At 35.0% G+C, this 27375-nt stretch overlaps 9 protein-coding genes across 17 annotated transcripts; 5 read left to right on the forward strand and 4 right to left on the reverse strand.

The window, feature by feature from the left end:
- Nucleotides 1–459: 459 nt before the first annotated feature.
- On the forward strand, nt 460–1602 carry Mrpl17 (mitochondrial ribosomal protein L17). The gene is made up of 3 exons (XM_078178840.1): nt 460–1049; nt 1121–1337; nt 1406–1602. Exons 1-3 carry the CDS (start codon nt 852–854, stop codon nt 1537–1539), a joined length of 549 nt encoding a protein of 182 aa, XP_078034966.1. The 5' UTR covers nt 460–851; the 3' UTR covers nt 1540–1602.
- Bckdha (Branched chain keto acid dehydrogenase E1 subunit alpha) lies at nt 1529–4086 on the reverse strand. The gene is made up of 8 exons (XM_078178839.1): nt 3646–4086; nt 3337–3552; nt 3047–3242; nt 2776–2937; nt 2568–2712; nt 2198–2401; nt 1847–2110; nt 1529–1718 (listed from the first exon to the last, which is right to left on the reverse strand). The coding sequence occupies exons 1-8, from the start codon at nt 3703–3705 to the stop codon at nt 1640–1642; spliced, it is 1326 nt and encodes a 441-aa protein (XP_078034965.1). The 5' UTR covers nt 3706–4086; the 3' UTR covers nt 1529–1639.
- Nucleotides 4087–5102: 1016 nt separating this feature from the next.
- Nucleotides 5103–7229, forward strand: LOC144468964 (dnaJ homolog subfamily C member 17). Of its 2 annotated transcripts, XM_078178791.1 has the most exons (8): nt 5103–5335; nt 5421–5592; nt 5688–5816; nt 5932–6099; nt 6195–6410; nt 6586–6666; nt 6750–6914; nt 6993–7229. In XM_078178791.1, the coding sequence occupies exons 2-8, from the start codon at nt 5524–5526 to the stop codon at nt 7107–7109; spliced, it is 945 nt and encodes a 314-aa protein (XP_078034917.1). In that variant the 5' UTR covers nt 5103–5335; nt 5421–5523; the 3' UTR covers nt 7110–7229. The 2 variants fall into 2 exon arrangements, with proteins under 2 accessions (XP_078034917.1, XP_078034918.1); XM_078178792.1 differs by having other exon boundaries at nt 5103–5592.
- A 142-nt stretch (nt 7230–7371) lies between these two features.
- Serrs (Seryl-tRNA synthetase) lies at nt 7372–9331 on the reverse strand. Its single transcript, XM_078178793.1, has 5 exons — nt 8845–9331; nt 8489–8773; nt 8187–8408; nt 7834–8090; nt 7372–7698 (listed from the first exon to the last, which is right to left on the reverse strand). Exons 1-5 carry the CDS (start codon nt 9304–9306, stop codon nt 7434–7436), a joined length of 1491 nt encoding a protein of 496 aa, XP_078034919.1. The 5' UTR covers nt 9307–9331; the 3' UTR covers nt 7372–7433.
- A 780-nt stretch (nt 9332–10111) lies between these two features.
- On the forward strand, nt 10112–12476 carry LOC144468442 (SAP30-binding protein). 5 transcript variants are annotated; one of them, XR_013493809.1, is made up of 3 exons: nt 10112–10255; nt 10787–10910; nt 10984–11124. XR_013493809.1 is itself a non-coding variant. In XM_078177905.1 (3 exons), the coding sequence occupies exon 3, from the start codon at nt 10970–10972 to the stop codon at nt 11957–11959; it is 990 nt and encodes a 329-aa protein (XP_078034031.1). In that variant the 5' UTR covers nt 10121–10255; nt 10351–10546; nt 10787–10969; the 3' UTR covers nt 11960–12476. The 5 variants fall into 5 exon arrangements, 3 of the variants coding, with proteins under 3 accessions (XP_078034029.1, XP_078034030.1, XP_078034031.1); XR_013493808.1 differs by having other exon boundaries at nt 10113–10299; XM_078177905.1 differs by adding an exon at nt 10351–10546 and having other exon boundaries at nt 10121–10255; nt 10787–12476.
- An 892-nt stretch (nt 12477–13368) lies between these two features.
- On the forward strand, nt 13369–15923 carry Lst8 (MTOR associated protein, LST8). Of its 2 annotated transcripts, none has more exons than XM_078177907.1 (8): nt 13369–13628; nt 14269–14492; nt 14575–14727; nt 14842–14903; nt 15007–15157; nt 15258–15460; nt 15539–15681; nt 15785–15923. In XM_078177907.1, exons 2-8 carry the CDS (start codon nt 14367–14369, stop codon nt 15907–15909), a joined length of 963 nt encoding a protein of 320 aa, XP_078034033.1. In that variant the 5' UTR covers nt 13369–13628; nt 14269–14366; the 3' UTR covers nt 15910–15923. The 2 variants fall into 2 exon arrangements, with proteins under 2 accessions (XP_078034033.1, XP_078034032.1); XM_078177906.1 differs by having other exon boundaries at nt 13369–13563; nt 13684–14492.
- A 440-nt stretch (nt 15924–16363) lies between these two features.
- Nucleotides 16364–19928, reverse strand: Gga (ADP-ribosylation factor-binding protein Gga). Of its 3 annotated transcripts, XM_078177901.1 has the most exons (12): nt 19793–19922; nt 19587–19695; nt 19358–19518; nt 19005–19238; nt 18733–18906; nt 18452–18671; nt 18039–18386; nt 17744–17888; nt 17336–17619; nt 17060–17226; nt 16573–16683; nt 16364–16498 (listed from the first exon to the last, which is right to left on the reverse strand). In XM_078177901.1, the coding sequence occupies exons 2-12, from the start codon at nt 19621–19623 to the stop codon at nt 16406–16408; spliced, it is 1974 nt and encodes a 657-aa protein (XP_078034027.1). In that variant the 5' UTR covers nt 19624–19695; nt 19793–19922; the 3' UTR covers nt 16364–16405. The 3 variants fall into 3 exon arrangements, with proteins under 3 accessions (XP_078034027.1, XP_078034028.1, XP_078034026.1); XM_078177902.1 differs by having other exon boundaries at nt 17753–17888; nt 19587–19928; XM_078177900.1 differs by having other exon boundaries at nt 19587–19928.
- A 282-nt stretch (nt 19929–20210) lies between these two features.
- On the forward strand, nt 20211–24310 carry Sf3b2 (splicing factor 3B subunit 2). The gene is made up of 3 exons (XM_078179331.1): nt 20211–20453; nt 20611–22722; nt 22800–24310. Exons 1-3 carry the CDS (start codon nt 20430–20432, stop codon nt 22866–22868), a joined length of 2205 nt encoding a protein of 734 aa, XP_078035457.1. The 5' UTR covers nt 20211–20429; the 3' UTR covers nt 22869–24310.
- LOC144469271 (GPI ethanolamine phosphate transferase 1) lies at nt 23044–26539 on the reverse strand. The gene is made up of 8 exons (XM_078179329.1): nt 26005–26539; nt 25712–25932; nt 25416–25635; nt 25033–25318; nt 24508–24952; nt 24104–24437; nt 23634–24024; nt 23044–23542 (listed from the first exon to the last, which is right to left on the reverse strand). The coding sequence occupies exons 1-8, from the start codon at nt 26214–26216 to the stop codon at nt 23123–23125; spliced, it is 2529 nt and encodes an 842-aa protein (XP_078035455.1). The 5' UTR covers nt 26217–26539; the 3' UTR covers nt 23044–23122.
- Nucleotides 26540–27375: the final 836 nt, after the last annotated feature.

A 27375-nucleotide genomic window follows, 5' to 3' on the forward strand; every position in this document is an offset into this window, starting at 1 on the left:
CCAGTTCGACAGATTTCATATTAACCCTCGGCTTTCGACCATCATCAAACTGATAACGAAGACGATAAAAAAGACACAACTCGAACCAAGACACCTCTATTTCTTTATCGTTGTCGACATCAAAATAATATAGATTTTCCTATATTTTCTATTTATGTCTTTTTTTTATACTTTCTTTTATATTTATATGTATTGTATAGTTACACGTAATATGGACGGAGCAGGTATGTATATACCGTAAATACCGGCAAAGGAGAAGTGAGATTGTCATCGTAAGAGAGGATTAAAAACACTTTGGACATACGTGTATGTGTATTCGGTTTGACTTAGATACGGATTCGCTCGAAACGCGCACATAGCTCAGGTGCACGTACGTGCGTACGTAGTCTCCCTTGTCGCGAATCGCATACCCCTTTCGTGATAACGCTCCAGCCATATTGGTTCATATGTTGATCACGTGGTCCATGTCAGTCCATGCGTTCATGCGTCTATGCGATCCAGGTGTAAGATCTAAACTATCTACAATACGAGTTACATAATTCCGAGTCCTTACCTAGAGCATAAGTTTATCTCAATGACCTCAAATCCGTGAATTGACGAATCGTGGTCCAAGCAAAAGCAGGTCCAAGCGTAATTAAAAAGAGAGAAAAGTTTCATTCCAGCATTCCAGTTATTCATTCTGTAACTATCGAAATAGAGGTGGAATAATGTTCTTATCGTTAAACAAACTTTAAAGAATTAAAAATAAATATCCACTTCGTACGACTGCCTTGAGGGTAGTGCGACGAAATAAAAATTATAAATGCGCAGATAATGACAAGTGTAATAGTTCGAAACGAGGAATAAGAGAAATGAATCAGGCAAACGTGGAGAAACTTGTTTCCAGATTAAGATACAATGTTGGATCAAAACCACGAAGATTACGGAATCCAGATGGTCCTGAGGGACGACTGCGAAAGATTCAGAAAACTTTAACAGGTTTAGTTAAATACGAAAGAATCGAATTGAATTACACGAGGGCAGACGAGACAAGAGGTTATGTGGAACGAGTACGTATCCTATGGAAGATTTGTTTATTAACCTTTATGAAAAGCTGTGTTATCGTATTATCTTTTTACAGTTAATATCGGAAGCATTGCGTCATGGACCAGAACACAAAGAAACAATGGAACTGGCAAACTTTTGGGTATTAGAGAAACAACTTGTCCATAAACTTTTCAAGGTACTTGTACCCAGATTTCAGGATTATACAGTTTCCTATACGAAGCTTCACAAAGCGCCAACCATTTATACTGGAAACAATCCTTCGTATAAACGAGCTGTTTTGGAATTAAGAGGTATACTTTTCAAACTAATCGTACGATCTTCTATTTGGTACATTATTAATCCAGACAACTAATTTTAGGAAACGTGTATCCTAGTATCGAACAATATAATCCGAATCAATCTCTCTTACTTCATAATATGTTACTTGATGCAGCAAGGAAAGAATTTCGGATGGATAAATATAAAGAAATAGCAGCTAATATGAATGAATAAGTTTTTTGTAACAGCTTTATTATCCCTATATGTAGAAAAAATATAAAAATTTTGTCACGATAATTATATTCTATTATATTGTTAGCATAATTTCACTTTGCTAATCCGATTTAAAAGCATGCATCGGATATTCTTCTCGAAACTCAGCAACATGGTTCGCCATGGAATATAATTGCTTTCTAAAAGTAAATGAGAACAGTGATTATTTGTAATATTTTTTTATAAACTTGTCACTTAATTGTATTTAAAAATTGCTGATGCAAAATATAATTTTAAATACAGTTATAAGCAAGATTCAAAAACATACTCAATATGTTCTGGCATTGTGTGGTATATATCTGTGAATAATTCTTTCCAACAAGGTTTCAGTTCTTTCTCTGCATCTGTAAACGCGCGTAAAACAGACTCTTTTATGGCATGTTGTGATTGTTGTTCTCGTTTTTCGCACCACAAGTTCATCGATCCTAAATAGCTTTGAAATCTTGCAATTGGCAAATTGCACTTCCACCAAGTTATTTCATTGATCGAACGATACGCACTGCTATCATCAGAAGTACTGTGATGACCTATTCTAAAATATACGTAGACGAGCATACAGGTTATATCAAATATCAAAAAGTTTTTACAATAAGATCGAAGATAGTAAAAATTTATATACCGATATGTCATAGCTTCGATCAAAACAGGTTTTCCTTTCTCAACGCAGTATTGACGAGCAGCTTTCGTTGCACTGTACATAGCCAGAATGTCATTGCCGTCTACACGAATTGTACGTATTCCATAAGCTGGGCCTCTAGCAGCAATTCCGTCTCCTTTAAATTGTTCCAGCGCAGGTGTTGAAATGGCATAACCATTATTTCGACTTAACATATTCAAAGAAGCGTTAACTTATGTAAGTTGTTCGAAACAGCGGCCGAAAAACGGAAGATGTCTCTTGATATTCAACGCAATATTTAATCGATCGGTTCATTTCCTATTACCCAAAAGTACTCAATATCTGTTGATATATCAAGCAATAAAAACTATACCAGATGAAAATAATTGGACACTCCAAAGTTGCAGCAAAATTGAAGGCTGCATGAGCATCTCCTTCACTGGCTGCACCTTCGCCAAAATAACATGCTACGCAGTTTCTAGCTTTTGATTGTTTAAGCGCGTATGCTGTACCCACGGCTAAAAATCCACGTGTGTTAAACTTGTATCGCATTTTTACAGAGCATTCGTTAATTTTGCTACCTTGGGGTAATTGTGTTGTTAAAGGCGAAGAGATAGTGACAAAGTTCAGTTTTTTTGATCCATAATGAACAGGCATTTGCCTCCCCTTCGAAGTATCCTTGTGGTTACCATAACATTGATTCATAAAATCTGTAATAGAATAGCCACGCCACAGTAACACACCTATAAAATAAATAAACGATAAGTTGAATGCTTCCACAATTGTGCTTTCACATACTTTACTACATTATTATTAGCATTGTATTGTTGTTAGTAATTTAAAACTTTCTACCAGCTTCACGATATTGGGCATACACAGTATCTTCTAATGTAAGAGCTGCGGCAGAACCAATTTGAAGAGCTTCTTCACCAGTATTGGTCATATAAAATGATATACGTCCTTGTCTTTGAGATTCATAAAGGATTTTATCCATTACCATCAAAGTGAGCATTTTATAATACATTTTAGTTAACATATGCTCATTTAACTTACGGATGAAAGAAATATATTATTAAATGAGAGTGAAAAAAGAATATTGAGAATATTACATTCCATATATTATATACATGAAATATTTGAACCTCGTATTTTTCAGGTGATTGTCCTTGTTTAGATGAGTTTAAAATCCTAAATATTGGTAAAGCATTATAACTTTCTTTGTCAAAAAATTGTAGTTTGTCTGTAAATTTGATTTGTATTCCCAGGAATTGTGGATCTGTTTCATCAGTAGTAATACCAGTAGTAGCAATAGTATTGATTCCAATTTTCGTATTTGCGCGATTCCATTGTGATTTTACCTAAATTAAGGGTGAAGAAAAGATCATTAAACTAAATATTATCAGTATATTTCATTTAATTTGTTCTATATGCATAGAATACTATGTACTTACTTGTAAAATATTTTGAAAAGATATTCTTCTTACAAGTCCTGGTAGAACTTTATAACACATCGTATTAGAAAAAATTACTTTTACAGTATTTCAATTTTTCTACTGTAAAATGTGTTACTCTGTTTTCTTTCTACTTTCGTTTCACAACGTTTACGTAATACCGTTTTGCATTTATACATACTAAGTACGTACGTGGAATGTCGTTATGTGACATAGAAATTTACGTATGTATTAACCCTTATCACTCCAAGAATTTTACGGAACGCTTGCTTAAGTTTAACATATACATTTACACTAGCATATACAGGGTGTATCAAAATTATTGTAACTCCGGGAAATGAGAGATTCCTGAGGTCATGTAGAGTAACTTTTTCCTTAGCGAAAATGCAATTCGCGGCTTTGTTTACGAGTTATTAACAAAAAACAGTAGCCAATGAGAGATGGGCGCGCGAATTTCCAACGTGCTGCAATAAAGTCCAACCAGCGAGTTGAATTATACTTCGCTCCGGAGTGCGCCTCAAGGAAGGGAATATGCGCAGACTTTGAGTCGCGATCGAAATAATGAACAATTAGTGGATTTTCTGAATTTTTTATTAATTTGAAAAATCTCAGAATTATTATTAATAAGAAACTCATCCATTTAGTTTAAATCAACGTCGTGCTCGGAAGATAGTCCATTAACGTCGGACAACGTATTACAAACAGCACAGCTTAATTCGTATACGATAGTGACTAATAACACAAGGACGTCTTCGTACAAGCTACTCTAAGGTTCACTTTCACTGTACTATCATTAAACACTGATCATTAATAATGAGTTCAGTTTGCAATTAATAATGGAATCATTTCCTTTTACGAGACGACAGATCTCACGCGTATTAAGCTAGCAATAATTATTATCATTCATAATGGATTAAAGCCGGAGCGCAGCCCTCTCCTTCCGTCGCGCTTCGGAATGAGGTCGATTTCAGCCCGCTAGTTCGCGCGCATAGCAGCAGGTAGAGTGCTCGCCCGCTTGTCTGTCATTCGCCACTGATTTTTCATTAATAACACGTTAACAAAGCCGCGGATTGCATTTCGGCAAAGAAGAAGGTTACTTGAAATGGCCTCAGGAATCCCTCATTTCCCGAAGTATGTATAATTTTGGTATACCCTGTATACTGTAATGGAGTCTACTCCTGCACGGTTTTCTTACTCCCTAAGCTGGCGTGCACATCGTCACCATTTCATTGCGTATCCAATCCTATCTTAACAGTGAATCATCAGCCAATCAGAGCAAGGAAAATTTCTATACAGACCCCTCGTTAGCGAATCAAACTGCCAACCCAACATACTGTGTTTCCATACACGCATCTGACGTAGTGTACACTGACGGATCCTACTCTTGCCTAATTTTCTTGCTCCTTAAGCTGGCACGCACTTCCCCACCATTTTACTGCGCTTTCAATACGCAATGGATCCTATCTTAGCAATGAATCGTTAGCCAATCAGACCAACAAAATGTTCTACTTCGTATCTCGGTAACTGACAAAGCTGCGGCCTAGAGTTACACAAAAGTAGGACCCATTACTGTAATTCACTTACTACTGCTTTCCTGGAAAAGATTCGATGCAAATATGTACATGTAGCGGTAAAAGTGGAAAGGGAAAGCAATAAGTTCGTGCAACTTCGCATTTCACGTACATGTCGCGTATGTTATGTTTGGTCTATTGCATTTTGCGTTCAATGAAAATATCTTTAATTTTTTACAATAAATTCATACTTTAATCGAACAGGAAGATCACAACTTTAAGCTTACCTACGCCATCTTCTAATAACAAATAAAATAAAACTAAAATAAAATAAAACACCTCTTAAAATTAAATATCCAAAGGAGAAATGGATTCCTTAATAGATCGAAATTTGTACGATTTCATTGGTGTAACAAATACAGCTACGACCAAAGAAGTATTAACATTTTTTATAAATACAATCGATGTTACAGTTTCTAAAGATATTTTTATGTATACGGTACCGTACAATTAATTTCTATGTCATTTTAGATTAAAAAAGCATATCGCAAGAAAGCCTTGTCTTGTCATCCCGACAAAAATCCGAACAATCCAAAAGCAGCAGAGTTATTTCATGATCTATCACGAGCATTGGAAATTCTTATAGATTCTTCTGCCCGGGTAAGCATATATCATGATTATTATTACACTATAACTGTCTCAGAAATTCAAGAACAATATATTTCTCAACTTCTTTTCTATTTATATTCAACATTTCATTCTATGGGGATATAAGGCAGCTTATGATAAAGTTATTAATGCCAAGTATCTGGCAACGTTACGGACTAAAGAGTTGGATGCTAAACGCAGAAAATTAAAGGAAGATTTAGAAGCACGAGAAGGTGCCTATAAACAATCTTTATATTCAAAATATCCTACAAACAATGACGAATATAAATTACAGGTAACCATTGTAAACCATTGCATTGTAAATTTGATAAACCATTTCAAATATCATTTTCTGTTGGTAGCTTTTAACATTAGTACATTGTATTTTAGGCTGAAATAGAACGGCTCCGGAAGGAAGGATCTAAGCAGGTAGAGGAGGAAATAGCACTTATGAAAGAAAAAATTGAGCAAGAATCAAAAAAATTGTGGGAATCTGTTGATGTTGACAATGGCTCCTACAAAATTAAAATTAAATGGAAAACTAATAAAAACACTTTGAATAATAGTACATACAACTACGATACATTGCATAGAATATTTTCAAAGGTATATGCTATATGAAAAATGACAATATTTGTTACATCTCTAAACGTTTTTACAAATAGGTAGTGATGATTATTACTAATCTCATCGCAATTTTCTGAAAAACAATTTTGTCTGCCCTTACTTCTTAAATTCTTCTTCGTTCAACAATTTTTTAGATAATAATTATTTGTTTTAGTACGGCGATGTAGTAACTCTTATCCTTTCGTCATCGAGAGAAGGCAGAGCATTAGTTGAATATCAAAATAAGAATGATGCTGTATGTTTATGAATTACGTTAAAAGTAAATATTTCTATTTAAAAGAAACAACAGGTAAATGTTAAAATAATTTTGTTTACCAGGAGATGGCGTTGAACCTAGAAGTTGGTTTCATGGAAAATCCACTGAAACTTCAGAAATTGTGGGATGAAACGAAACAATCGGATTACAAAGAAGTGGGATCGGTTAACGGTGCGAATTATAACGAATGCACACCAAACGCCATTAATGATTCTACAGAATCCAAGGTTACATGAAACTAATATTTTTTATTCTTTATTTCATTAGTAGATTCTCAATATTAAGAATGAAATGTAATGTTTCAGATAAGCACAAGTAAAATGTCCGATGCAGAATTTGAACGCATTGTGTTGAATAATCTCAGAAGAGCTGAAGAACAAAAAAGACACATAAAAACGTCGATTTCGAAGGAAGTCACTTGATGAATAAATTTACTGATAACGGTTGTTATACTGTTCTCCTTAGATATATTTCTTATACGTTTAAGAGTATGTACCGAAGTGCACAAATTATAATAAAGAAAACGTTATTTATAGTTACAATCACAGAATAAAATAAATGCAACGATTTACGCGTATATACGCTAAAGCGATGTACAAGCTATAATCTTTTGAAATCTCGGTCTTCAAATATGAGAATTAACCGTTCAGTTTTATATCGATATTAAATTGCAATCGTTAATCAAGAGCAACTGAATTTATTCAGATCTTTTCTATCCCTTCAAAGAGATCAATAGTTCGATTCGTTTAATTTAAGATAACGTCCTTTGGTTCTTTCGTTTTCTTTGTTTTTTTCATTTCTGCCTCCTCGATAGGTGCTGTCTTAACAAACGGAATTTCATCTTGATATTCAGTTGGCATAAACTGCGCAAGAACTTTTGGGACTTTGATACAAGTATCGGTTTGATGTACTTCTAAAATGGCGCAGATAACGCGTGTAACTGCGCACATTGTTGCATTTAACATGTGTACGTAATCGGTATTAGCATTCATTTTTTTTGTTTGACCATACCTAAAATATATTGAAACATCAATTTAATATAATTATATACAATCAATAATGAATGAGTTTGCAGTTACAAAAAATAGAATTTAGAAAATTTAATTTTTTCCGAGAATGTAATTGTCGTTATTGAAACTTGTTTACCTGACCAATAATCGTCTAGCTTGATAATCTAAACAGTTGCTGCACGATACAAGTTCACGAAATGCACCGGATCCAGGAAACCATGCTTCTAAATCCAATTTTTTTGAAGCAGCATTATTCAGTGCACCTGACACTATATTTACTATCTGGTATGGAATTTCCAATGCTTGGTAGAATTGTTCTGCATTGGAAATCATCTCTTCCATCATTTGCCAAGATTTATTTTCAAATGGAGATGTCAAACAAAACTGTTCAACCTAACACAAATTCATGAATAATTGCAAACTTGTACATTTTTTTTCTTTAAAGTTCTTAGAGTTTTCCTTAATTTATTAAATTTATCACAACAATACCTTCTCAAATTGGTGAACTCTAAATATGCCTCTTGTATCGCGTCCATGAGACCCGACTTCTTGTCTGAAACACGTAGATAATCCCGCATATTTGATTGGCAATGTGTTCTCAGGGATCCATTCGTTTCGATGAAACGCAGCTATCGGTTGTTCCGATGTAGCAATCAAATACTTTTCTTCTAACTCTTTCTCATCGCTACGCTCGCTTCCTTTGCCGATTACCTAATCGAATAGAGTGGCAATTGAAGCATTCAATGTAGTACAAACACAAAATGTATAATTAATAAGCATTTTACTTATACCTTATACAATTCTTCATCAAATTGAGATAATTGTGCTACTTCCTGCATAACATCTTTGCGCATAAAAAAAGGTGTATATAGAGGTTTATAACCTTTAACGAACAATTTTCTAAGGGAAAATTGTATAACTGCCTGTTGTAAGAAAATTGTTGGTCCCACTAAAAAGTAACCACGTCCCCCAGAAACGTTGGTGCCACGTTCTCCATCTAATCCGTCAATCATATGTATTAAATCAACGTGCGAGTACCTCTTGGTTTGCGTGCAATCCCCATACGTTTTCTCAACCTAGTAATGAACATAAAACATTGTGTAGACGTATACATACAGGTCATTTTGGTCATACCTTTTTTACATACCTTATTGTCTAACTCGTTATTGCTAATTGGTACAGATTCATGTAGAATGTTACCTATTTCTTTAAGGGCTCGATTTCTTTCTAACCCAGTTGAAATTAAATCTTTGTCATTCTTTGCAATAGCATCATCTATGCAACTACGAATAGTCTTAATCTGAGTGACTGTTAATGATTTCAAGTTATCGGATGTTAAATTATCCAAATTTCCAAGAATATCCTCTGAAACGGTACTATCACAACCTACTGCCTCTTTCTTTTTCATTCTTTCCCCAATCTCTTTGCTACATACATTTTTCAATTTATTAAAATTGTCGGCTTTGTGCCGCAACTGACGCCACAGTTTGTCTTTTTCAATTACCAAGTCTACTAAATTTACATCTTTAAAACGATTTTTTTGGTTTTCTCGTATTTTATCAGGATTAAAACCTTTGTTTTCTCGAAAGAGATCTAGATCCAGTACCATGGTTAATAATCTCAATGTCAGAAATTGCTTCTATGCTTTAAACGAATTCGCACCTGGATCATCCGACAATTCGAAAAGCGAATAAGAGACGCAAGGAACTAAAGAACGTGTTCCAACTTCCAACTCATCATTTACTGTTCCACTGACCTTCCTGTTCCTTTCATACGCAAGCGCGACTGAGCGCCATTCTGTACGCTCTGTTACTTGTGTTGTTACGCATCTATACAATCCACATGCATGGAACACATAGAATAATCGTGGCATATTACATATGTATACATATGCACAGCGTGAATACATTGTATATGTATATGCACATTAAGGATCAAAATTATGGGACCAAGCTATATGGTTAATGAAAGAAGACTTTTAATACAATATTATCTCATGATATGAGAGAAATTTTATTACATCTTCATATTATATTCAATTTAAAACTTCATCCCACTGTTTCTTATAGTTACTGTTTAAAGCTAATGTTTTGCTGTAGTAGTAAAAAAAAGCCACAAAAACTAAAAATTTATATATGCACGCACATAATTTCTATGTGATGTATGTACTCAATTGCATATATATACATTTCTCATTTCATACAATTTGCAAACATGTTCAGATCATACATGACTTACGTTTGTATCATGTGTAACGAGTGATGCGTGATACATGACCGTATCATGACGTATCTACATGTAATATAATGTATTGTATGTAGTAATACCCACACATAAATGAGTACATGCATGCACACGCATGCGTGTATTACACGATGCTGCATTGCTATGATTAAAGCGCATGCGCGCACATGAAATTCGTTAAAAAAAACAGGAACTCTGAATACTCGACGGTATACGTATGCATCGATAACATTCATCGTCGTGGATTGATGGACAAATAAAACTTGTTCGATGTGTAACGTGTTCTAAATTGATTACAATGAATGGAAAATCAGGTACAGTGTAAAGTTAAAGTATCGTGGTGTATTGAAATAATCAGGTGAGTATGGTATGGTGTATAGTTTTTATAATTTCTAACATAACCTTATAGAATTGTCAATTGAACGCTTGTGAAATCGCGCGAAATACGTTCGAGGGAGAACTATTCAGTTAGTGATTTAGTCCGGGAATTGGAGATACACGAGACTTGAAATTACCATCGTTCATTTGAAATGCACCTACTGAATTCTATTCAAATAAATAGAAGCACTCTCGCGAGTGTTTTTCTCACAACCGATATTTACCAGGTAGAACAATTAAAGATAAGTAATATATTCATGACAGCTGACGTTATTTCAATGCTCGTGTTTCCTAAGCCCTAATTTCTACGATAGTTTGTATATGTGCAAATTGAATGAAAGTTGCAATTGTTTCAATTTAAAAAACTTACATATTCCGCTTGTACGATGCTTTGTTGCTTTCCAACATTTTTGTTGTTTCATTGCTGTTTGCAGTAGATTGTATATATATGGTTTTGTGTTTTTCAGATACGGTATAGTAATACACATTCCAAAAAAGATTGGGGCATAGTAGTAGTATCTGTACATAAAGGCATATTTGCATATCATAAAAGCCCTACATCTAAAAGGCATACGACTCGACGCTAGACCGGTGAGTTCCAACACAAAATATTGCTTGGTAGTACGGCGGACACTCAAAGCCAACTAACCATGTCTGTACAAAGTGTTGCTCTGGCATCTCTCACGGCCACCTATACCGACTCGGAGGGCGAAGACGGGGTGGAAGACGACCTTCAGGAGAATTCGAACACTCCCCAGGGGGCCGCCCCGAATAATGCCCAAGTCGGTCAGCCCCAGGCTTTCACCAGTCCCAAATCTGGCAGATCAGCCTCAAATAGTCCTGTCGTTGCTCCCAGCGTTGGTGGCAAGTCTAGTAACGATTTGTCAAACGCACCCACCTTAGTGACAGATGTGACATCTAAGGTGCAAAGACTGGTTTCATACTTTGATGACACGATAGTCTCCGATGACGAGGGAGGGCTGCAAATACAAATCGATGGACAGCCTTCTGAGAATGGAAGGCCCTCCTCGATTACAGACTGCTCTCCCTCTTGTCAAGGAGAATTAGTTTCAGATAGCGAGGTTGACCCCTATGGAGTGACAATACCACCGGAGCCATCAGGACAGTGTCCTGTGGAATTACAGGAGAAGATAACCAAACTTTTCAGGAAAATGGAGAGCGGTGGTTTGGATATGAATAAAGTTATACAACAAAGGAAGGACTTCAGGAATCCATCCATTTATGAAAAACTTATTCAATTTTGTAGCATCAACGAATTGGGCACCAATTATCCTCTGGATAGATTTGATCCGTTTAAATGGGGTAAAGATTCATATTATGAGGAGCTTGCTAAGGTTCAGAAAGCTGAAATGGATAAACTTGAAAAAGCTAGAAAAGAAAAAACAAAAATTGAGATAGTGTCTGGTACAGCGAAGCGGCCAAATAGTTCTAGCACAACCGAGGATGATGCTAAGAAAAGAAAAAGTAAATGGGATCAAGTGGCAACTGGAGCCACTGCCTCGGTAAAGCCCACCGTCTTACTATCTCAACCGACGCTTACCACTTTAACGTCATCTGCAACTGGTACCAAAGCAACGGTAATATCGGCTTTTGGATCTTTACCAAAGAAAAGACTGTAACATATTTTGTAAATCATTTGTAAATATCAATTCTTTCAAAAGCCAATTATACTTCACCCTTCATTCGAAATTTTGACCTAAGCACGGGAACAATAGTGAATTTTATGTAAGTGTATATACGCGCATTACATTTCGTATATATACATAAAACTTATATATATATATGCAATGTATATATAATTTGTTCACCATTTAATTTTATACGTTTACACCGTGAGGTACATACACATGCGATAACGTCGATAGTACATTTACCACTGTCTCAGCATACTCGTAAATATCACGTTGAAGCATTGATTGTCAATAAAATATGTAGACAATTGATTTGTACACACGGAAAAAAGGAATTGCAAACTAGGTTCAAACGAAACTTTGAAAAAATATTATCTTCATTTTTATTTCCATTTTGTTTTTCTTTGAACAATTTTCATAATTTTGAAACCGTTAAACCTCTGTAAAACTTTTTGAATGTAGACAAAGTGATTTAAATTTAATAAACAATTTTTCTTTGTGTGAATATATTGCGTGCTGTTGACATATGTTTTATATTAAATAACGTATACTTTACATCAAAATGTATATAAGGATATAAAGATAAGTAGCAATTGCAACGAATCTGAAAATTATATTTTTTACAATCTAAGCAGAAAAGGATGTTATTTGTAATTATGTATAGAAACAATGTTTATTCGCATGACGATAAAATTTTGTTTAACATCTGAATTTAAATAAACAATGCTTTGTTTTATTTTTGTTTACATAATGTCTTTCTTTAATGTTATATCTCGCGATGACTGTAGATCCATATACATATGTATACATATAATGTATAAACACGTACGTAAGTATACCTATCGAAACAGCCCCCGCAATTAGTATGTACATCTGTATATTGTTTTCTATGAATCTATACAGGATGGGGCATTTTAAGCAGGTCACTTGAATAGGTCATTGTATTCACCTCGAGACACTATCAGAATGAAAGTGAAAAAAAAACTTACTGTTCCATTTAAAAAAACAGAATTGACCTTCATATCTCCTTAACACCTCCACCTACAGAAAAATTGGTAAAACCATATTATGGACCCTCCGGTACCAAGTAAGTTTGGTCTAATGCATTTTGTTCTATCTTCAAAAACAAGCGAGTTATTGCGATAACCTGTTTAAAATGCTCCACCCTGTATACGTAGATCGAATGATTTTAGAATGAGATTTTTACATTTATTATTGTCGCAAAAATAACTGTATCATTCAAATTTCCGAAACACAAAATTATTTTATTTTACAGCATCGAAGAATATGTTTTTATGTAAATTTATTCAAATTTAAGCCTATTTTTATTAAGTTCAAATTGTTTTTGTAAAATACATTTGACCATGCGCACATCAGGACGAATTTTATTTATTGAATATTATGTAACTGCCTACTGACTGGAAAAATAATCTGTGCAAAATTTTCGGTCGATTGTATAGTACAATAGGAACCCGTGTCTCATCGAACTTAAAAATATTTCATTTTTAAACATTTTCTCTATAACTATGTGGAAAGAAAATACAAATTAATATAAAAAAAGGAAATTACTTCAAAAATTGACCTGCGAAAAAGTATTTTTAACATTATATTTATTTCATCGAACGATATAATTGTTGTTTAAGACATTTTTCATAACGTACGTATATGTATAAACGGAAAAAATCGATTCAGAATTGCATGTTGGATTGCAGATACTGTTGGAAAACGATATAAAAAGATCGCAGATTGAAATCGTTTTTATCGAATCAAATTATTGTATAATGCGTTCTGCGTGATAGGTTATAGTTGAATAGCAAAATCGAAGTCCAGCCACGTTTCCGGAATTTGAGACGTTCAGAAACAAAGAGCTGATTCTATAAATTGAAGATCGGATTCATGCTTGAGAAAGTCAGTTTGTACGAAAAAATCGAAGATCGTTTCAAAAAGATCGATTCTTCGGAAGATCGATTCTGAATCGCATATACCTGGAATGTGCATTCTGTCTATAGTTTAGATTCTATGTTACGGAGTTTGTATTTCGTCAATGATATAGGTGATAAAATTAGTTATTTCGTGAATAGAAAGTATCTTTTCATTAATGTTGGATTGTACGTATCTGAAACTGGATTGTATATATCTGTTACTATAAAGTTGATTGTGGTAGAAATTTTCTTCGAAACTATTGATACTATTTTGTAAATAACGATACTACAATTTGTTTGTATTTACTTGCATGTACACCCCAAATGTGTGTATGTACATAATTTACAAAAATGAATAAATTGTATTGAAACTAGTAAAACATCGAGGAAGGACAATCCTTTGGCGTTGTTCAAGAATCATAACATCAAAAAGAACACAGATTCGTTGTTCAATTGTCGTTTTATATTCATAAATGACAACAGACAATACCTACAGTAACGAACAAGTAATTCTTGTGACAGGCGGTTATGATCATACCATTAAGATATGGCAACCTCATACAGGAGTTTGTCAACGCACTGCAGAACACACGGATTCGGTATTGTTTAAATGCTATCAATTAAATTCATTTTAGATCTTATTTTGCTCATAATAATTCTTACTTACTGTTTTATATATAGCAAGTTAACGCTTTGGACATTACCCCGGAAAAATATGGTGTTGCTGCTGCAGGATATCAGCATATCAGAATGTATGATTTAGTTTCAAATAATCCAAACCCAGTTATTAATTATGGAGGTGTACCAAAGAACGTTACAGGCTTGGGTTTCCAGGTGTCTAATCATTATAATTCTTCATGTTAATCCATCAAATGATTTATTAAATTTTTGCAGTTAATTTGAATGTGGTACAATAGTGAAGTTATTAGTATGTTTTGTTATCCGTAGGAAGAGGGTAAATGGATGTATTCCGGAGGCGAAGATTGTTCTGCACGCATTTGGGACCTGAGGTAAACATCTATAATGCCAATTTATGCAAAATTAACATATATTACAAGGATAATAGTAATAGTAACAGCAGCAGCAATAATAATAATAGTAACGCTATAACAGGTCGAGTGGTTTTCAATGTCAGAGGATATTTAAAACATCGGGTCCTGTAAATTGCGTGTGTTTACACCCTAACCAGTCAGAACTTATAGTCGGTGATCAAAGCGGTGTTATATATTTGTGGGATCTACGTTCTGATCATGACGAACAACTGGTATAAATCTACAAATAATTTAAAAAACAGCCACAAACTATTATTTACGAATAGTTTAGCAATTCTATTAAAATCTGTAGAAGCAACTCTCTATTCAAAGATTCCAGATGCTGAAACACCTGTACAAGATGTTACAATAGATCAAGATGGTACTTACATGGCAGCGGTAAACAGCAAAGGCCATTGTTACATTTGGACGCTGACTGGTGGTGTTGGTGAAGAGCCAACCCGCTTTAATCCTCGTCATAAGCTTTTGGCACACAAACGTTACGCTCTTCGTTGCAAATTCAGTCCCGATTCTACGTAAGTAACGTATCAAATCTTTCCCATATAACTTGTTTATTATGATTGTTCTTGTCAAACTTGTAATATCTTTCATAGGCTTTTAGTAACTACATCGGCTGATCAAACTGCTCGAGTTTGGAAGACAACAGACTTTTCAGAAGCACAAGTGCTTCAGCATGAAGCAAAACGATGGGTTTGGGACGCTGCGTTCAGTGCGGATTCACAATATATATTTACTGGTAACAATAAACATTTTCGTATAATTTTACATTCATCGATCGAAATTGAAGTAACAATTTATCACGTATTAAACTAAGCACTGAAGTACTTTATATAATTTAGCATCATCCGATGGCGTTGCCAGATTGTGGAATGTGTCAACAGGAATCGTCGAACGAGAATACGTAGGTCATACCAAAGCACTTACTGCTCTCGCATTTAGCGACGAAGTACTCTCCGTTCCCTAAGCCAATAGAGTACTTCTTTAGTTGAGTTGACGATAAACATTATATTTTCGAGAGAATGTTAGTCGGCAATAGTAGAACGTTAACTTCGATTAGATAGAATGCGAATTTCCTACTATAGAATTATGTTTATTTCAGTTTTGCTGCGCATATTTTACGAACGTGTTCACATACATTTCGTCAAGTTTAAATTTCTTTCTTAAAACATCATCCCACATTTTTAGTGTGTATATAGATCATATAATAATTTATATAAACAACTAGAAGATGGTAACTTCATATTTCCATATGTGGGAATAAATAAAACTAATCACAATAATTTTATGAAAAGAACAGTAATTATATTCGTCATTGAGGGCGAACATTTTTGTATTTTAAATCTAAAAAAATTATGAATATACGTTTCCACCATTGGTTAATTAATTGTTGATTCCGAAGTTGTTCTTAAGAAATATTAAACACTGCTACTGTAACAACTTCTATTGTTACGAAATATACTTCAAAACAGAGGTAATTTCTCCACTTCTCCCATTTCTGTGAAAGTCTCTTCGTCCATTGTATAACTTAACATAAATTTTAAGGACACTGATTCCTACAAAACAAAGTTTATTATGAGATAAAGACCAAGAAAACGATCATATGAAATGAACATTTTCATTCCTTTACCTTATTGGGATTTGCAATTAACATAATTTGAGTGATCGCTGATGGAGGAAGGAATGGATTATGACCTGGTAATTCAGTTCCAGAAGGTGGTTGAAGTCTACATTTACATTTCTATAAATTCGAATACAGAGAATCAGACATTTCAGAGAAAAGGTAAATAAAAATACCAGCCCACGGACTTGTGTGAATTAAAAACGTAATTGTAATTTTATATTAATCCTCCGCTGTTACATTTCCTATACGAAGCGCGTATATGTCATACAGTTTTTAAACAGTCGTCATGCAATAACTAGCAATACTATTGAGACCCAAAAATATGCTAATATAATTTGAATATTCTAGAACACTGATTCCTTTATTATGGTTCGATAGTTCACATTCTCTTAGACATCTATTGAATAGATTGTTAATTTCGCTGTTTCGAAACAATAAAATCCAAGTCATGTTGAACCAATGTGACAGCGGACGGTCAATATTCTGTATTTACCTTTGGTACCACTGCTTGAAACAAGTAATTACCAAGTGGCTTTAAATTTTTGCTTATCGTTGTAATTACAACGATAAATACATCTTGTCTAGGATTGTCTCGTGCAAAGTGAAGTACAACGGTTATTCCGTTTTTTTCTTCCAGCACGGTTATAGGTGGATTAATCCCTAATCGAAAAGCGACAGAATGTAAGATTCTTAAAGCTTCTTAAGGTTTATTCATAAATTGTTTAAAATACGTAACTTAAACGATAAAAACGTAAACGATAATAAGTACCTGGTTTAATGTCATCAAGATTAACGTGTATGTCGGACAATGGTTTGATCTCTGGTTCTTTCAGAAGAATATCTTGTGTTGTTGACGTAACTAACATACTGTCTTGTGGTTTCTCTTCAGTTATAGGAGCAATATGATTTATGCAAGTAGAATCTGATTTATCGTTCGTTACATTTAGAGTATCCAATGTTTCAGCAATATGAGAATCGTTGCTTGGAAGCGATTTTGAGTTTAAATGTTTCGGTGGAAATTCTGTATACGCCGCGCTGTTTATAACTTCCTTACTGTAAAAACATAAAAACAATTAAGAAAATAAAAGACTCGATGCAACACTATAAATGCGTGTGTGCATTTAAAGCGGGAAACCCTGATGCACATATACACTATTTATTTTCATCGCGTACGTACTTTACCGACCTTGTCGAATTGCATCGCATATTTGATACTGAACTCGATAGACTTTGTTTAAGCAAAGACTCCCCTAATTCATTCAATTCCTCCAATGCTCTTGATTTACTGTCTAATTTTTCTTCCGGTGGATCGACTATTTCACCTGCAGATCGAATAAATGTATTCATTGATAACTATGTATCATCATTAGTAATCGGGACAAATTCCTTATTGAGAATATTTAATAATCTGTTCAAAGTTTCATATTATGTGGACGAGACAAACAAACGTTAAATGTATTTGCTTTACAGACCTTTCTTACTTGTTAGTTGCATGCTGATCGGTTGCATGATCATTGAGTTTGGTATCAATAGATTTGTGGAAGAAACAGAAGGCATTTCTGTATTTTCAGATTTCCCTAACGAGTTGAATATATCCCCTAAAACTTCCATATCAGACTGATGATTAGTTGTAGCAATATCATAAATCTTGTGAACTTCGCTCCTTTCGGTAGGACTATTTTCTAATGGTGAAGATAAATCTAGTAAATACGAACTAACATTGGAGTTCATTTTAGAGTCTAAGCATTCACCACGATCTATTACCATGGAGTATTTTTCAAAAACTTGCCCCAATTCATCGCTTGCAGCAAGGACATCACCTATTGCAAATTACACATTATCTATGTTTTGTTTAAATTCAATTTGATTACTATCATATACCTACCAAGCATTTCTTCATTATCTTGAGTTTCGTTTGCTAATCTAAGAACAATTGGTTTTAATCTTTCACAGGCTTGTTTTAATTCTTTCATCAGTTCAAGGTCTTCTTTACTAGTTTCCTTCCAATTGTAAGAATCTAACATCTCCGATAGTAACTTGACGTTATTATGTACAGATTCTAATTCCATTATCCTACGTGAATTCAATTGTACTCTTCTTTCATCCTATAAAATAAGTTGTTTCACCTAACATACTTATATAATATTCTAGATATTTTTTGCTTACCTCTCTCACCATACTTTTGATTAATCTGTTTGCACACAGTAAATCATCTGGATCTTTACTTTGGAGTAATTTTTGCAACAAATTGGATTTTACCTCATCATAAAATATTGTATGCTTAGTTTTTGAAGCTTTTGATACATCCTCTGAAGCATTAATCGTGCACAACGAATCATCCTAAGTGCACAAACGTTGTTTACTGGCGTGTTTTACCAGAAATAACGTTAAAAAAATAAAACTGTGATACACAAATAATAATTATATGTAACACCAACCTCTATAACACCTTGCTTTTTCAACATTTCATACGCTTCTTTGATTTTCATTTCACGTGGATATTCTTTTGTCCATGCGTGTAATAATTGCAATACTTTGTGACGCACCATAACTGTTGTTTTCCCACCCAAATATTTTGGAGAAACTAAACGTATCATTTCATTCAAGAAACGGAATTTACCAATTTCTGCATGGAAAGGTGATCCACATTTTCGCATACACATGTCCAACAGCTGTAGAATTAGCAACATCTTAAATTTCATTGCGTTATCGTTAAAACTAGTTATAATTAAGAAATCCTTAGCCAGAATCTAATTACAAATAAAACAAAATAGATTATCGATAAACTCACAGCAAGAGCTTGAATCGCTTCTGTTTCATTAGGCGATTGAATATGCGAAGCCAATAATTTTGTGCCAATCTGAATACCTTCTGGTTCTTTGGTTAACATTACACAGAAAGCTTTGCTAGCTGCGATGTCAGGTTTCTGATTTTGTGGATTTGTCACTCTTTCTGCGAAATGAGCATCGTATACGAAATATTCATTGTATGTGAAATATAAATACTGAATCTTCACTTACGTATTAAAGCCTCCAAACTAGTTGTTACAACATCCATTTTAAAAATATTACCAGTTCAATTCACACGTTTAAGTTACGTCCATTTATCTGACAGCTAACATGGCAAATACTAATGCAGATATATTCGTCATATTTTAAGTACTCATGAATATTTTAAATATTGAATACCATAGATCTCAAACAAGTTTAACATCTACAACTATTACCTTATTTTCATCAAGTTCTTTAATGCGATAATAGATATTTATTATATGATATTTTTCAAATAATATTTAGAACGTTTTGACTCGAACAGCTGTTCGTTATGCAGGTGAGCAGCGTATGTCTCGTTTTACAGTAATGGATCCTACTCTTGCACACTTCTAGATTTCAGCTCTATCCATTACCGAGGTTTGGTGTAGAAATTTTCTTTGTCTGATTGGCTGACAATTCATTGCCAAGGCAAGAGTCACTGCTTATTAGAGTGTGTAGGAGTAGATTATATCACTGCATATAATCATTGGCTTGGTTGCGTCGTCGCCACATGGTGTACCACAGTCCATCGAATGCGCATGCGGGTGGGCAACCATATTCAATTTAGTTTGTTAAAATTTGCAGCTAGCACAGATGGCAGTCGAAAGAGTACCCCACTTTTTCCCTATAGAATCGAGACTCCCTCGTATCGCCGATGCTTATTGATGCTTATATCGAAGTTGAAAGAAAGGTAGTAGTTAACGTGTATTTTGTGTAATGGATTGCGGAAATGTGTATTAATGTGGATGAAGTTACATTTGATAAAAGTAACGGAATACAAACTTTAGTATATGTACCAAACACTATAGTACAGAAATAGTGAAGTATACTATGGAAAATATACCAGGAAGTGAGGTTAGTATTATTTTCATTTGAAGATGCGAAGCAATATTTACATTTGATTTTCTCATATAAATAGTTAATTCATTTGATGAAGAATGTTTTTTTATCAATCATAAATGTATATAATTACGTCTGATTAGTAATATTCATTTATTGATTTTAAATACAGAATCAACAAATTCCTCATCCAATGCCATCAATGATGAGTATACCTCCAAATAATAACCATGGAGTTCCCGGAATGGAGCCTCCAAAAATGTTACCCAGTTTACTGAGCCTGAAAGTCAGTCCACCAAGCGAATTGCAAAATCATAATTCGGTGGACGATGGAGGGAGAGAAGTGGATGGTGATTCAATGAAACTACCGGCGGCTTTAGAACAGGCCCTAGCTTTCAAGACTGAGAGAGCCAAAGAGGTAGGGGCAGATCCTAACGATATAGTTTCATTAGAAAAGTCATCTAATCACGAAAATGTAGGGGAAGACACAACACAATTAGATGATGTAATAATTGAACCTGAAGCAACAATGGAGAAAACAGATGCAAAATCTAACAAAACTAAAAAGAAGAAAAAGAAAAAGAGGAAGAAACATAACATAAGCAAAGAGTCAGAAAATAAAAAAGATGATATAGAGAATTCAAAACCTAAAGATGATATGCCAGAGATCGAGTACATTCAGGAAATTCCCAGTATCAATGATTTGGAACCAATGTATCGCCAGTTTGCTAGAATCTTTGAAGCATTTAAATTGACCGAACCTGAACCAAAGTCTTCTGAAGCAGATAAAGGTGAGCCGATAGGACAGTATCCTCCTGTAACAAATTTACAAACGGCAGGAACTGTACCTAGCAAAGTGCCACCGTTAGATGACTTTGATGACGACGCGAATCAACCGCAACAACAGCAGGGAACCGGAGAAAATGGTGCTCCGCGTCTCTCCAAGAGAAAACTGAAAAGGCTAACGCGTTTGAGCGTAGCAGAATTGAAGCAACTAGTAGGTCGTCCTGACGTCGTAGAAATGCACGACGTTACTGCTAGAGATCCAAAACTCCTTGTACAATTGAAAGCTCACCGTAATACAGTACCTGTGCCAAGACACTGGTGTTTCAAAAGAAAATATCTTCAGGGCAAACGTGGTATTGAAAAGCCTCCTTTTGATTTACCAGATTTTATAAAACGTACAGGAATCACCGAGATGAGAGCGAGTCTTCAAGAACGAGACGACACGCGCACATTAAAAGCTAAAATGAGGGAAAGAGCGAGGCCCAAGCTTGGTAAAATAGATATTGACTATCAAAAGCTGCACGATGCATTCTTCAAGTGGCAAACAAAACCTCGTATGACAATCCATGGTGATCTGTACTACGAGGGTAAAGAATTTGAGACACGTTTGAAGGAGAAGAAACCTGGAGAACTATCCGACGAATTGCGTACCGCACTTGGTATGCCGGTGGGTCCCAATTGTCACAAAGTTCCGCCACCATGGTTGATTGCTATGCAACGTTACGGGCCGCCACCAAGTTATCCGAATTTAAAAATACCAGGTTTGAATGCTCCGATACCAGAGGGATGCGCGTTTGGATATCATGCCGGTGGTTGGGGAAAGCCTCCTGTGGATGAAACAGGACGACCCTTGTACGGAGACGTGTTTGGAATCTCTCGTGCACCAGGTGGAGACGCAATGGACGAGGAGATTGACAGGGGCATGTGGGGCGAGCCTGAATCAGAATCATCCGGAGACGAAGACGAAGATGAAGATGCGGAGGAAGGTGGAGAAGGTGAAGGAGAAGGAAAGGACACGGATGGAGATGCAAGCGGGTTGGTCACACCCGGTGCAGAAGGTTTGATAACGCCGAGTGGAATCACGTCGATTCCAGCGGGCTTGGAGACGCCGGAAACGATCGAGTTGAGGAAAAAGAAAATTGAGAGTGAAATGGAAGGCGGAGATACGCCTGCTTTGTATACGGTTCTACAAGAAAGACGAACAGAAGGTCTCGGCGCCAGTATGATGGGCAGCACACATGTATACGATATGACAGGTGCAGCAGGTGGACAAGCACCCCCATCGGTAATCGCTGCACGACGCGGTGTAAGCGGAACAACATCCGATGGAAGAACAGAAAAAGATGGAGCCGTTGAACTGGCATTGGATCCGAGCGAGTTGGATTTAGATTCTGAAGCAATGGCATCGCGGTATGAGGAGACTATGCGCTCACGTCAGGCTCATTTGAGGAGGGAAGACCTTTCGGACATGCTTCAGGATCACGTCCAACGACAAAAAGTAAGTGCACATGTAGATTATTAATGAATTAATCATTAGCTACTTAACGATGTTAACGTGGAGAATTTTCTTTCCAGAGCAAACGTAAACGGCAGCAAGGTCAAGACTCGAAAGCTTCTAAGAAATATAAAGAATTTAAATTTTAAATTTAATAAATACATATATTATAAAAATGAAATTGGTTTACTCGATGAAGAGAAGAAATATACATTAATGAGACAAGACCATTCATGCCGACATTCGTTCACATTTCGATGTAATATACTACATCATGGTAAAAGTATACGAACGCCTTTTAAAACGCAATAATTTCTTCAAAACTGATTATCATCAAGTTACTTTATTAAAAGAGAACAACATGTTGTGACATTTATGCATGTCTATGTACATTTTGCTTTTTTTATACGATATGCTTTTTTCCTGAAAGCATGGAATGTTTAAATTTGTAAAGGGAAAATGTCATAAGTGGACACGATAAATAATAGAACAATAATAAAAGACATGGAAGAGATATCACGATTGTGAATCTACTGATAGCGCTGCCAATATCTAACCAACTTCCTTGAGGAGTAACGCAATATATGAGTGGTAATGACAGGCAATCTCCTAGCAGTAGTACTGCTAGGAAGATGTTTGACGAATCCAATAAGTGACTCGCGCATCCAACCAGTATTAAAGGTACGCTAATTTTGAAAAGTATTAACGAGAACATTACAAATGGTGAGAATACTGTGACGAAATGGCGTGTCCAGGTTGGGTTGAAGGAACTGATGCTAGCCATATTACCGGTTCCAAAAAAACTCAGTAATGTATATAACATCTGCAATAAGTAGTTCAGGATTTATAACAGCGAGATTATTAAATAGTTTAAACGCGATTATGGGATTTTCCGCATTCATACAAAAGGATACAAAGATCGCTGCTTTCAGTAGTTCTTCTATTGTTATAGATGTATCGGTTCTTCGGTGATCTTGAACAGAATATATACCATTTCGTGACCAGCAAGATAAATGCGTTCCGAGCAGTATAAAAAACAGGGGTTCGTAAGATGCTGATAATAAAACGAGCGGGCAGAAGAAGCTGAAAACCACTTCATGCATCCTCGTTTTTATTTCTGTGGAACCAGCACAAATCCATAACGGTGTTGTAAATAAAAGCAGCCACGATATCCAACTTCGTCCATCTATGAATCCAAAGTATACCAAGCCTGTAATTATTAGTCGTGATATTTCCATTGTCATCCTGGAATGCGACCCAAATTTCAAAAATGCCAGTATGCTCATAATACATATACTGGATAATCTGAAAGATGAGAAATGTGGAGTAAATTAGTTTATTAAAACAGACAAGATACAATTTCTTAGTGTTTGCGTACACTTACACAACATAAACGCGGGGATGAGGTTCTACAACAGGTAACAATGGAAAAACTGCTAGAAATAGAGCTGTCCAAAACAAATACTGAGTACGTTTCAACAATATTTTTTGAATAACTGCAGTGCACATCATTCCTGCAGTTAAAATGGATCTGTATGTTAGTCCTAAAAACATTGTTGCTAATAATAACGCTATTCCTGCAATCTGCGACCATGATTGACAATCATTTTTAATTTTTAAATTTATTGAATTTTGAATTATGCTTCTAACAGCTAACCAAAGTGAAATTACTGCTACAGCTGCATAACAGGGTGGTCTCCAATTTCTGCAATCTGAAACTATTTTATTTACGTGAAAATGCGAGCTTTCATCAAATAATTCTTTATAAGTAGTAGACAGGTATTGTACCTTTATATAGAAAAAATATGGTGATTAGAATACATGCAAGTGCAATATCCGCGACTAATAAAATAAACCGGTTGATAATAGGTCGTTCATTTCCAGATATTCTCGAAAACAACAGCACTATCCATCCCAACCACATTGTGGATAAATATATTAATAACCGCGTTCTTTGGTATTGGCGAAAATATAGTAGCGATTCTTTAGCTAGCTTAATGGTGTCTACTGTTACATCAAACCGTTTACTTAAATCTTCTATATCAAGATGTTTCTCTAAGGTATTAATTTTGTTGTACAATTGTGTTACTCTTTGGTTTGTAAATCTGCTATCTTCACAAATAATTTCACGATTTGCTTTTACTTGGTGCGACAATTGTTTTAAATTATTTAATAAAGCATCATTCGTATATTCAAGATTTTTGGCACTTAAATATTGCCATGGCAATACACCCTATAAAAATAGCATACATAAATATGAAATAGTAGTTTAAGGAAAGAATAATGTCGCAATGGATTTAATAGAATACACACTTCACTGTTAGTAGGAATGGGAGCACCAATCAAATTAGATATCAATGATGTGATATCTATTTGTTCTACATCTTGTCTGGAATTGAAGTGGTCAATTCCAGCACCCCAAGCAATTAACGGTGTTTCTGTTTCATCTGTGGAACCACTTCCATGTGATCCCCAATTGGTCATTCCATGATCAGCTGTGAAAATGTATGCTGTGGCATTATCTTTAAAAATAGTTTCTGTCATTTGCACAACTTCTTCTATTTTTTGATCAACATAGTTCATGTTATCGGTGTACTCTCTGCATTTAAATTTAATTCCAAGCTAATGAAATTACAAAGTATAATTTTTGCATTGAACTTTTATGGTAATAGTCTGTAATCATAATATTTAGATACCTAGAATGGGGCTTTGCTGTATGACCCGTAGTATCGCATCCGAGAAGATGGAGGAAAAGAATAATACGATCCAAATGTTTTACATTGCTAGCTTCCTTCCGAAGCCAGTTCAGATATTTATCAAACACCCAAGAATCTAAACGCCAAATTTGACCCTTCATTATGTCAAAGTCTTGCCACTCAGCTGGATAACTCTCTCCTTGAATATGTTCCCTTGCACCTATTTATAAGAATAGGAATAAACATTGTACTATCATATAAAATTTCAAAAGCACATTGCTTAAAATTTATAATACCTTTTGTAAAGATAGATACGATGTCAGGACTTCCCCATATCCATGAAAGATGGCTTCGATTAAACACAGAGTCAAAGTCAACAAGATTTTCTTTCCAACCTTTAAAAATCGCGCTGGGATCTTCATATAAACCAGCACATATTGCTACAATACCTGGTCTTGATTCTGTGGGCATACGCGTGTGCGATACCCCCCAAACACCTTTATTTAACATCACATATCTGTAATTAAAATCATTATGTAAATTAAAATTAAAATGCGCCTTAATTGTTGTATTTATTAAAATTAATTACTTGAGGAAGTTTGGCGGAGCCTCGATGAATGTTCTGAATCTTAAACCATCCGCCACAATTAAAAGTAATCTCTTGGCCGGTGCATTTTTCAAAATCTCTACGCTTGGTAAGTCTTGTACAATAGGTGAATGAAAATTTACGTCGAGTACACCCCATAAAATAGTTAAATGCATTAAGAAACCCCATATTATAAATACGTAATTGTTACTCATTCTATCAAAATTTCCAATATATTCTCACTGTCTCAGTAAAAATGTTATAAAATTAGATATGAACACAACAATGAATTTTTACACATGTGCTATTTAAATGTACATAAGCATACGTATATGTTTCTACAATATTAATCAATGCACGTGAAGTTAGCTATTGATCAATGCGTTCAGATTACTACGGAATCGGTACAGCTGATTTGTGATGGAGGTAGTAGTGGACATTCATGTACCCTCTGAAAAGTTGCTATGTAATCACGAACATATCACGACGTCATGACTTTAAACATTCGTCGTTTGGAAAACAATGCTTTATATGAATAAGTTCCATATATTGTATATTTTGGTTTTGGCATCGTAAGACACATTGTACATACACTCATATATATTGTATGTACATACGTAGCTTCAGTCCTACATCCTGAGCCGTACCTTGCTAAGCAGTCGAAGATAGAGATAGAAATTGTTTTGCTCGGATTGGCTGACGATTCGTTAAGACAAGATTCATTACGGATTGGATATACAGTAAAACTGGGAATACGAGCCCTTACTTAGAGAAGAAGAATACTGTGCAGGAGTAGAAGTGAAGTTAGTATATGCATATAATATATGCATAAAATTGTATTGGGTCCTAATCCCGCAAGTTTTTGACTTCCCGAAGCAAGCGGTTGTGTTACGTCTCTATGTACCATTTTTCTGGGCATCCCCATTCACAGTGCATCCTGCCTTAGTAATAGATCGTGAGCGAATCGGAGCAAAACAATTTCTAGTCCTGTTTTCGCTAACCGATCATGCCTCGATCAGAAGTCCTGCAGGAGTAGGATCCATTCATAGAAACCACTATGTATGTACATAAACGTGCGAAGGTAAACATAGATTGTGTTGATATACATGTATGCGTATACATAGCATGACCTCTCTATCATACAGTGATGGCTGTCTTTGCCGTCTCTGCTTCACTCTGAACCATCTGAACTGAACTAATTTCAGAGGTGAGATATTGGCTTTTAAATGGAGAATACAAGATGAAATCGAGTTTTTCCGCAGTGACTTCTACTGCAAATATAGCTCCTTGCAATAATAACATATTTGTTATATTTTATACGTAAACATGAATGAAACGTACAATGAAAACAATTAATGTACTAATCTAGTACAC

Source organism: Augochlora pura, chromosome 4, assembly GCF_028453695.1.
Source record: "Augochlora pura isolate Apur16 chromosome 4, APUR_v2.2.1, whole genome shotgun sequence".
Lineage (NCBI taxonomy): Eukaryota > Metazoa > Arthropoda > Insecta > Hymenoptera > Halictidae > Augochlora > Augochlora pura.

What these genes read in the sequence shown, in the direction of transcription:
- Serrs (XM_078178793.1), bottom strand. Translation starts at nt 9,306, where the DNA reads ATGGTACTGGATCTAGATCTCTTTCGAGAAAACAAAGGTTTTAATCCT. An exon ending in ATAACGAGTTAGACAATAAG is followed by an intron (nt 8,774 to 8,844) that starts GTATGTAAAAAA and finishes GTTCATTACTAG; the next exon opens with GTTGAGAAAACGTATGGGGA. An exon ending in TTGATGAAGAATTGTATAAG is followed by an intron (nt 8,409 to 8,488) that starts GTATAAGTAAAA and finishes CTATTCGATTAG; the next exon opens with GTAATCGGCAAAGGAAGCGA.
- Lst8 (XM_078177907.1), top strand. Translation starts at nt 14,367, where the DNA reads ATGACAACAGACAATACCTACAGTAACGAACAAGTAATTCTTGTGACA. An exon ending in TTACAGGCTTGGGTTTCCAG is followed by an intron (nt 14,728 to 14,841) that starts GTGTCTAATCAT and finishes TGTTATCCGTAG; the next exon opens with GAAGAGGGTAAATGGATGTA. An exon ending in GCACGCATTTGGGACCTGAG is followed by an intron (nt 14,904 to 15,006) that starts GTAAACATCTAT and finishes ACGCTATAACAG; the next exon opens with GTCGAGTGGTTTTCAATGTC.
- Sf3b2 (XM_078179331.1), top strand. Translation starts at nt 20,430, where the DNA reads ATGGAAAATATACCAGGAAGTGAG. An exon ending in AAAATATACCAGGAAGTGAG is followed by an intron (nt 20,454 to 20,610) that starts GTTAGTATTATT and finishes TTTTAAATACAG; the next exon opens with AATCAACAAATTCCTCATCC. An exon ending in ATCACGTCCAACGACAAAAA is followed by an intron (nt 22,723 to 22,799) that starts GTAAGTGCACAT and finishes TTTTCTTTCCAG; the next exon opens with AGCAAACGTAAACGGCAGCA.
- Mrpl17 (XM_078178840.1), top strand. Translation starts at nt 852, where the DNA reads ATGAATCAGGCAAACGTGGAGAAACTTGTTTCCAGATTAAGATACAAT. An exon ending in CAAGAGGTTATGTGGAACGA is followed by an intron (nt 1,050 to 1,120) that starts GTACGTATCCTA and finishes ATCTTTTTACAG; the next exon opens with TTAATATCGGAAGCATTGCG. An exon ending in AGCTGTTTTGGAATTAAGAG is followed by an intron (nt 1,338 to 1,405) that starts GTATACTTTTCA and finishes AACTAATTTTAG; the next exon opens with GAAACGTGTATCCTAGTATC.
- Gga (XM_078177900.1), bottom strand. Translation starts at nt 19,623, where the DNA reads ATGGATGTTGTAACAACTAGTTTGGAGGCTTTAATAC. An exon ending in TAGTTTGGAGGCTTTAATAC is followed by an intron (nt 19,519 to 19,586) that starts GTAAGTGAAGAT and finishes CTCATTTCGCAG; the next exon opens with AAAGAGTGACAAATCCACAA. An exon ending in TCTTGATGACATTAAACCAG is followed by an intron (nt 17,227 to 17,335) that starts GTACTTATTATC and finishes CTTTTCGATTAG; the next exon opens with GGATTAATCCACCTATAACC.
- LOC144468442 (XM_078177903.1), top strand. Translation starts at nt 10,970, where the DNA reads ATGTCTGTACAAAGTGTTGCTCTGGCATCTCTCACGGCCACCTATACC.
- Bckdha (XM_078178839.1), bottom strand. Translation starts at nt 3,705, where the DNA reads ATGTGTTATAAAGTTCTACCAGGACTTGTAAGAAGAATATCTTTTCAA. An exon ending in TGCCCAATATCGTGAAGCTG is followed by an intron (nt 2,938 to 3,046) that starts GTAGAAAGTTTT and finishes TTTATTTTATAG; the next exon opens with GTGTGTTACTGTGGCGTGGC. An exon ending in ACAATGCCAGAACATATTGA is followed by an intron (nt 1,719 to 1,846) that starts GTATGTTTTTGA and finishes ATTTACTTTTAG; the next exon opens with AAAGCAATTATATTCCATGG.
- LOC144468964 (XM_078178792.1), top strand. Translation starts at nt 5,524, where the DNA reads ATGGATTCCTTAATAGATCGAAATTTGTACGATTTCATTGGTGTAACA. An exon ending in TTATAGATTCTTCTGCCCGG is followed by an intron (nt 5,817 to 5,931) that starts GTAAGCATATAT and finishes TGGGGATATAAG; the next exon opens with GCAGCTTATGATAAAGTTAT. An exon ending in ATCAAAATAAGAATGATGCT is followed by an intron (nt 6,667 to 6,749) that starts GTATGTTTATGA and finishes TTTGTTTACCAG; the next exon opens with GAGATGGCGTTGAACCTAGA.
- LOC144469271 (XM_078179329.1), bottom strand. Translation starts at nt 26,216, where the DNA reads ATGAGTAACAATTACGTATTTATAATATGGGGTTTCTTAATGCATTTA. An exon ending in GCTCCGCCAAACTTCCTCAA is followed by an intron (nt 25,933 to 26,004) that starts GTAATTAATTTT and finishes TTTTAATTACAG; the next exon opens with ATATGTGATGTTAAATAAAG. An exon ending in ACAGCAAAGCCCCATTCTAG is followed by an intron (nt 25,319 to 25,415) that starts GTATCTAAATAT and finishes ATTTAAATGCAG; the next exon opens with AGAGTACACCGATAACATGA.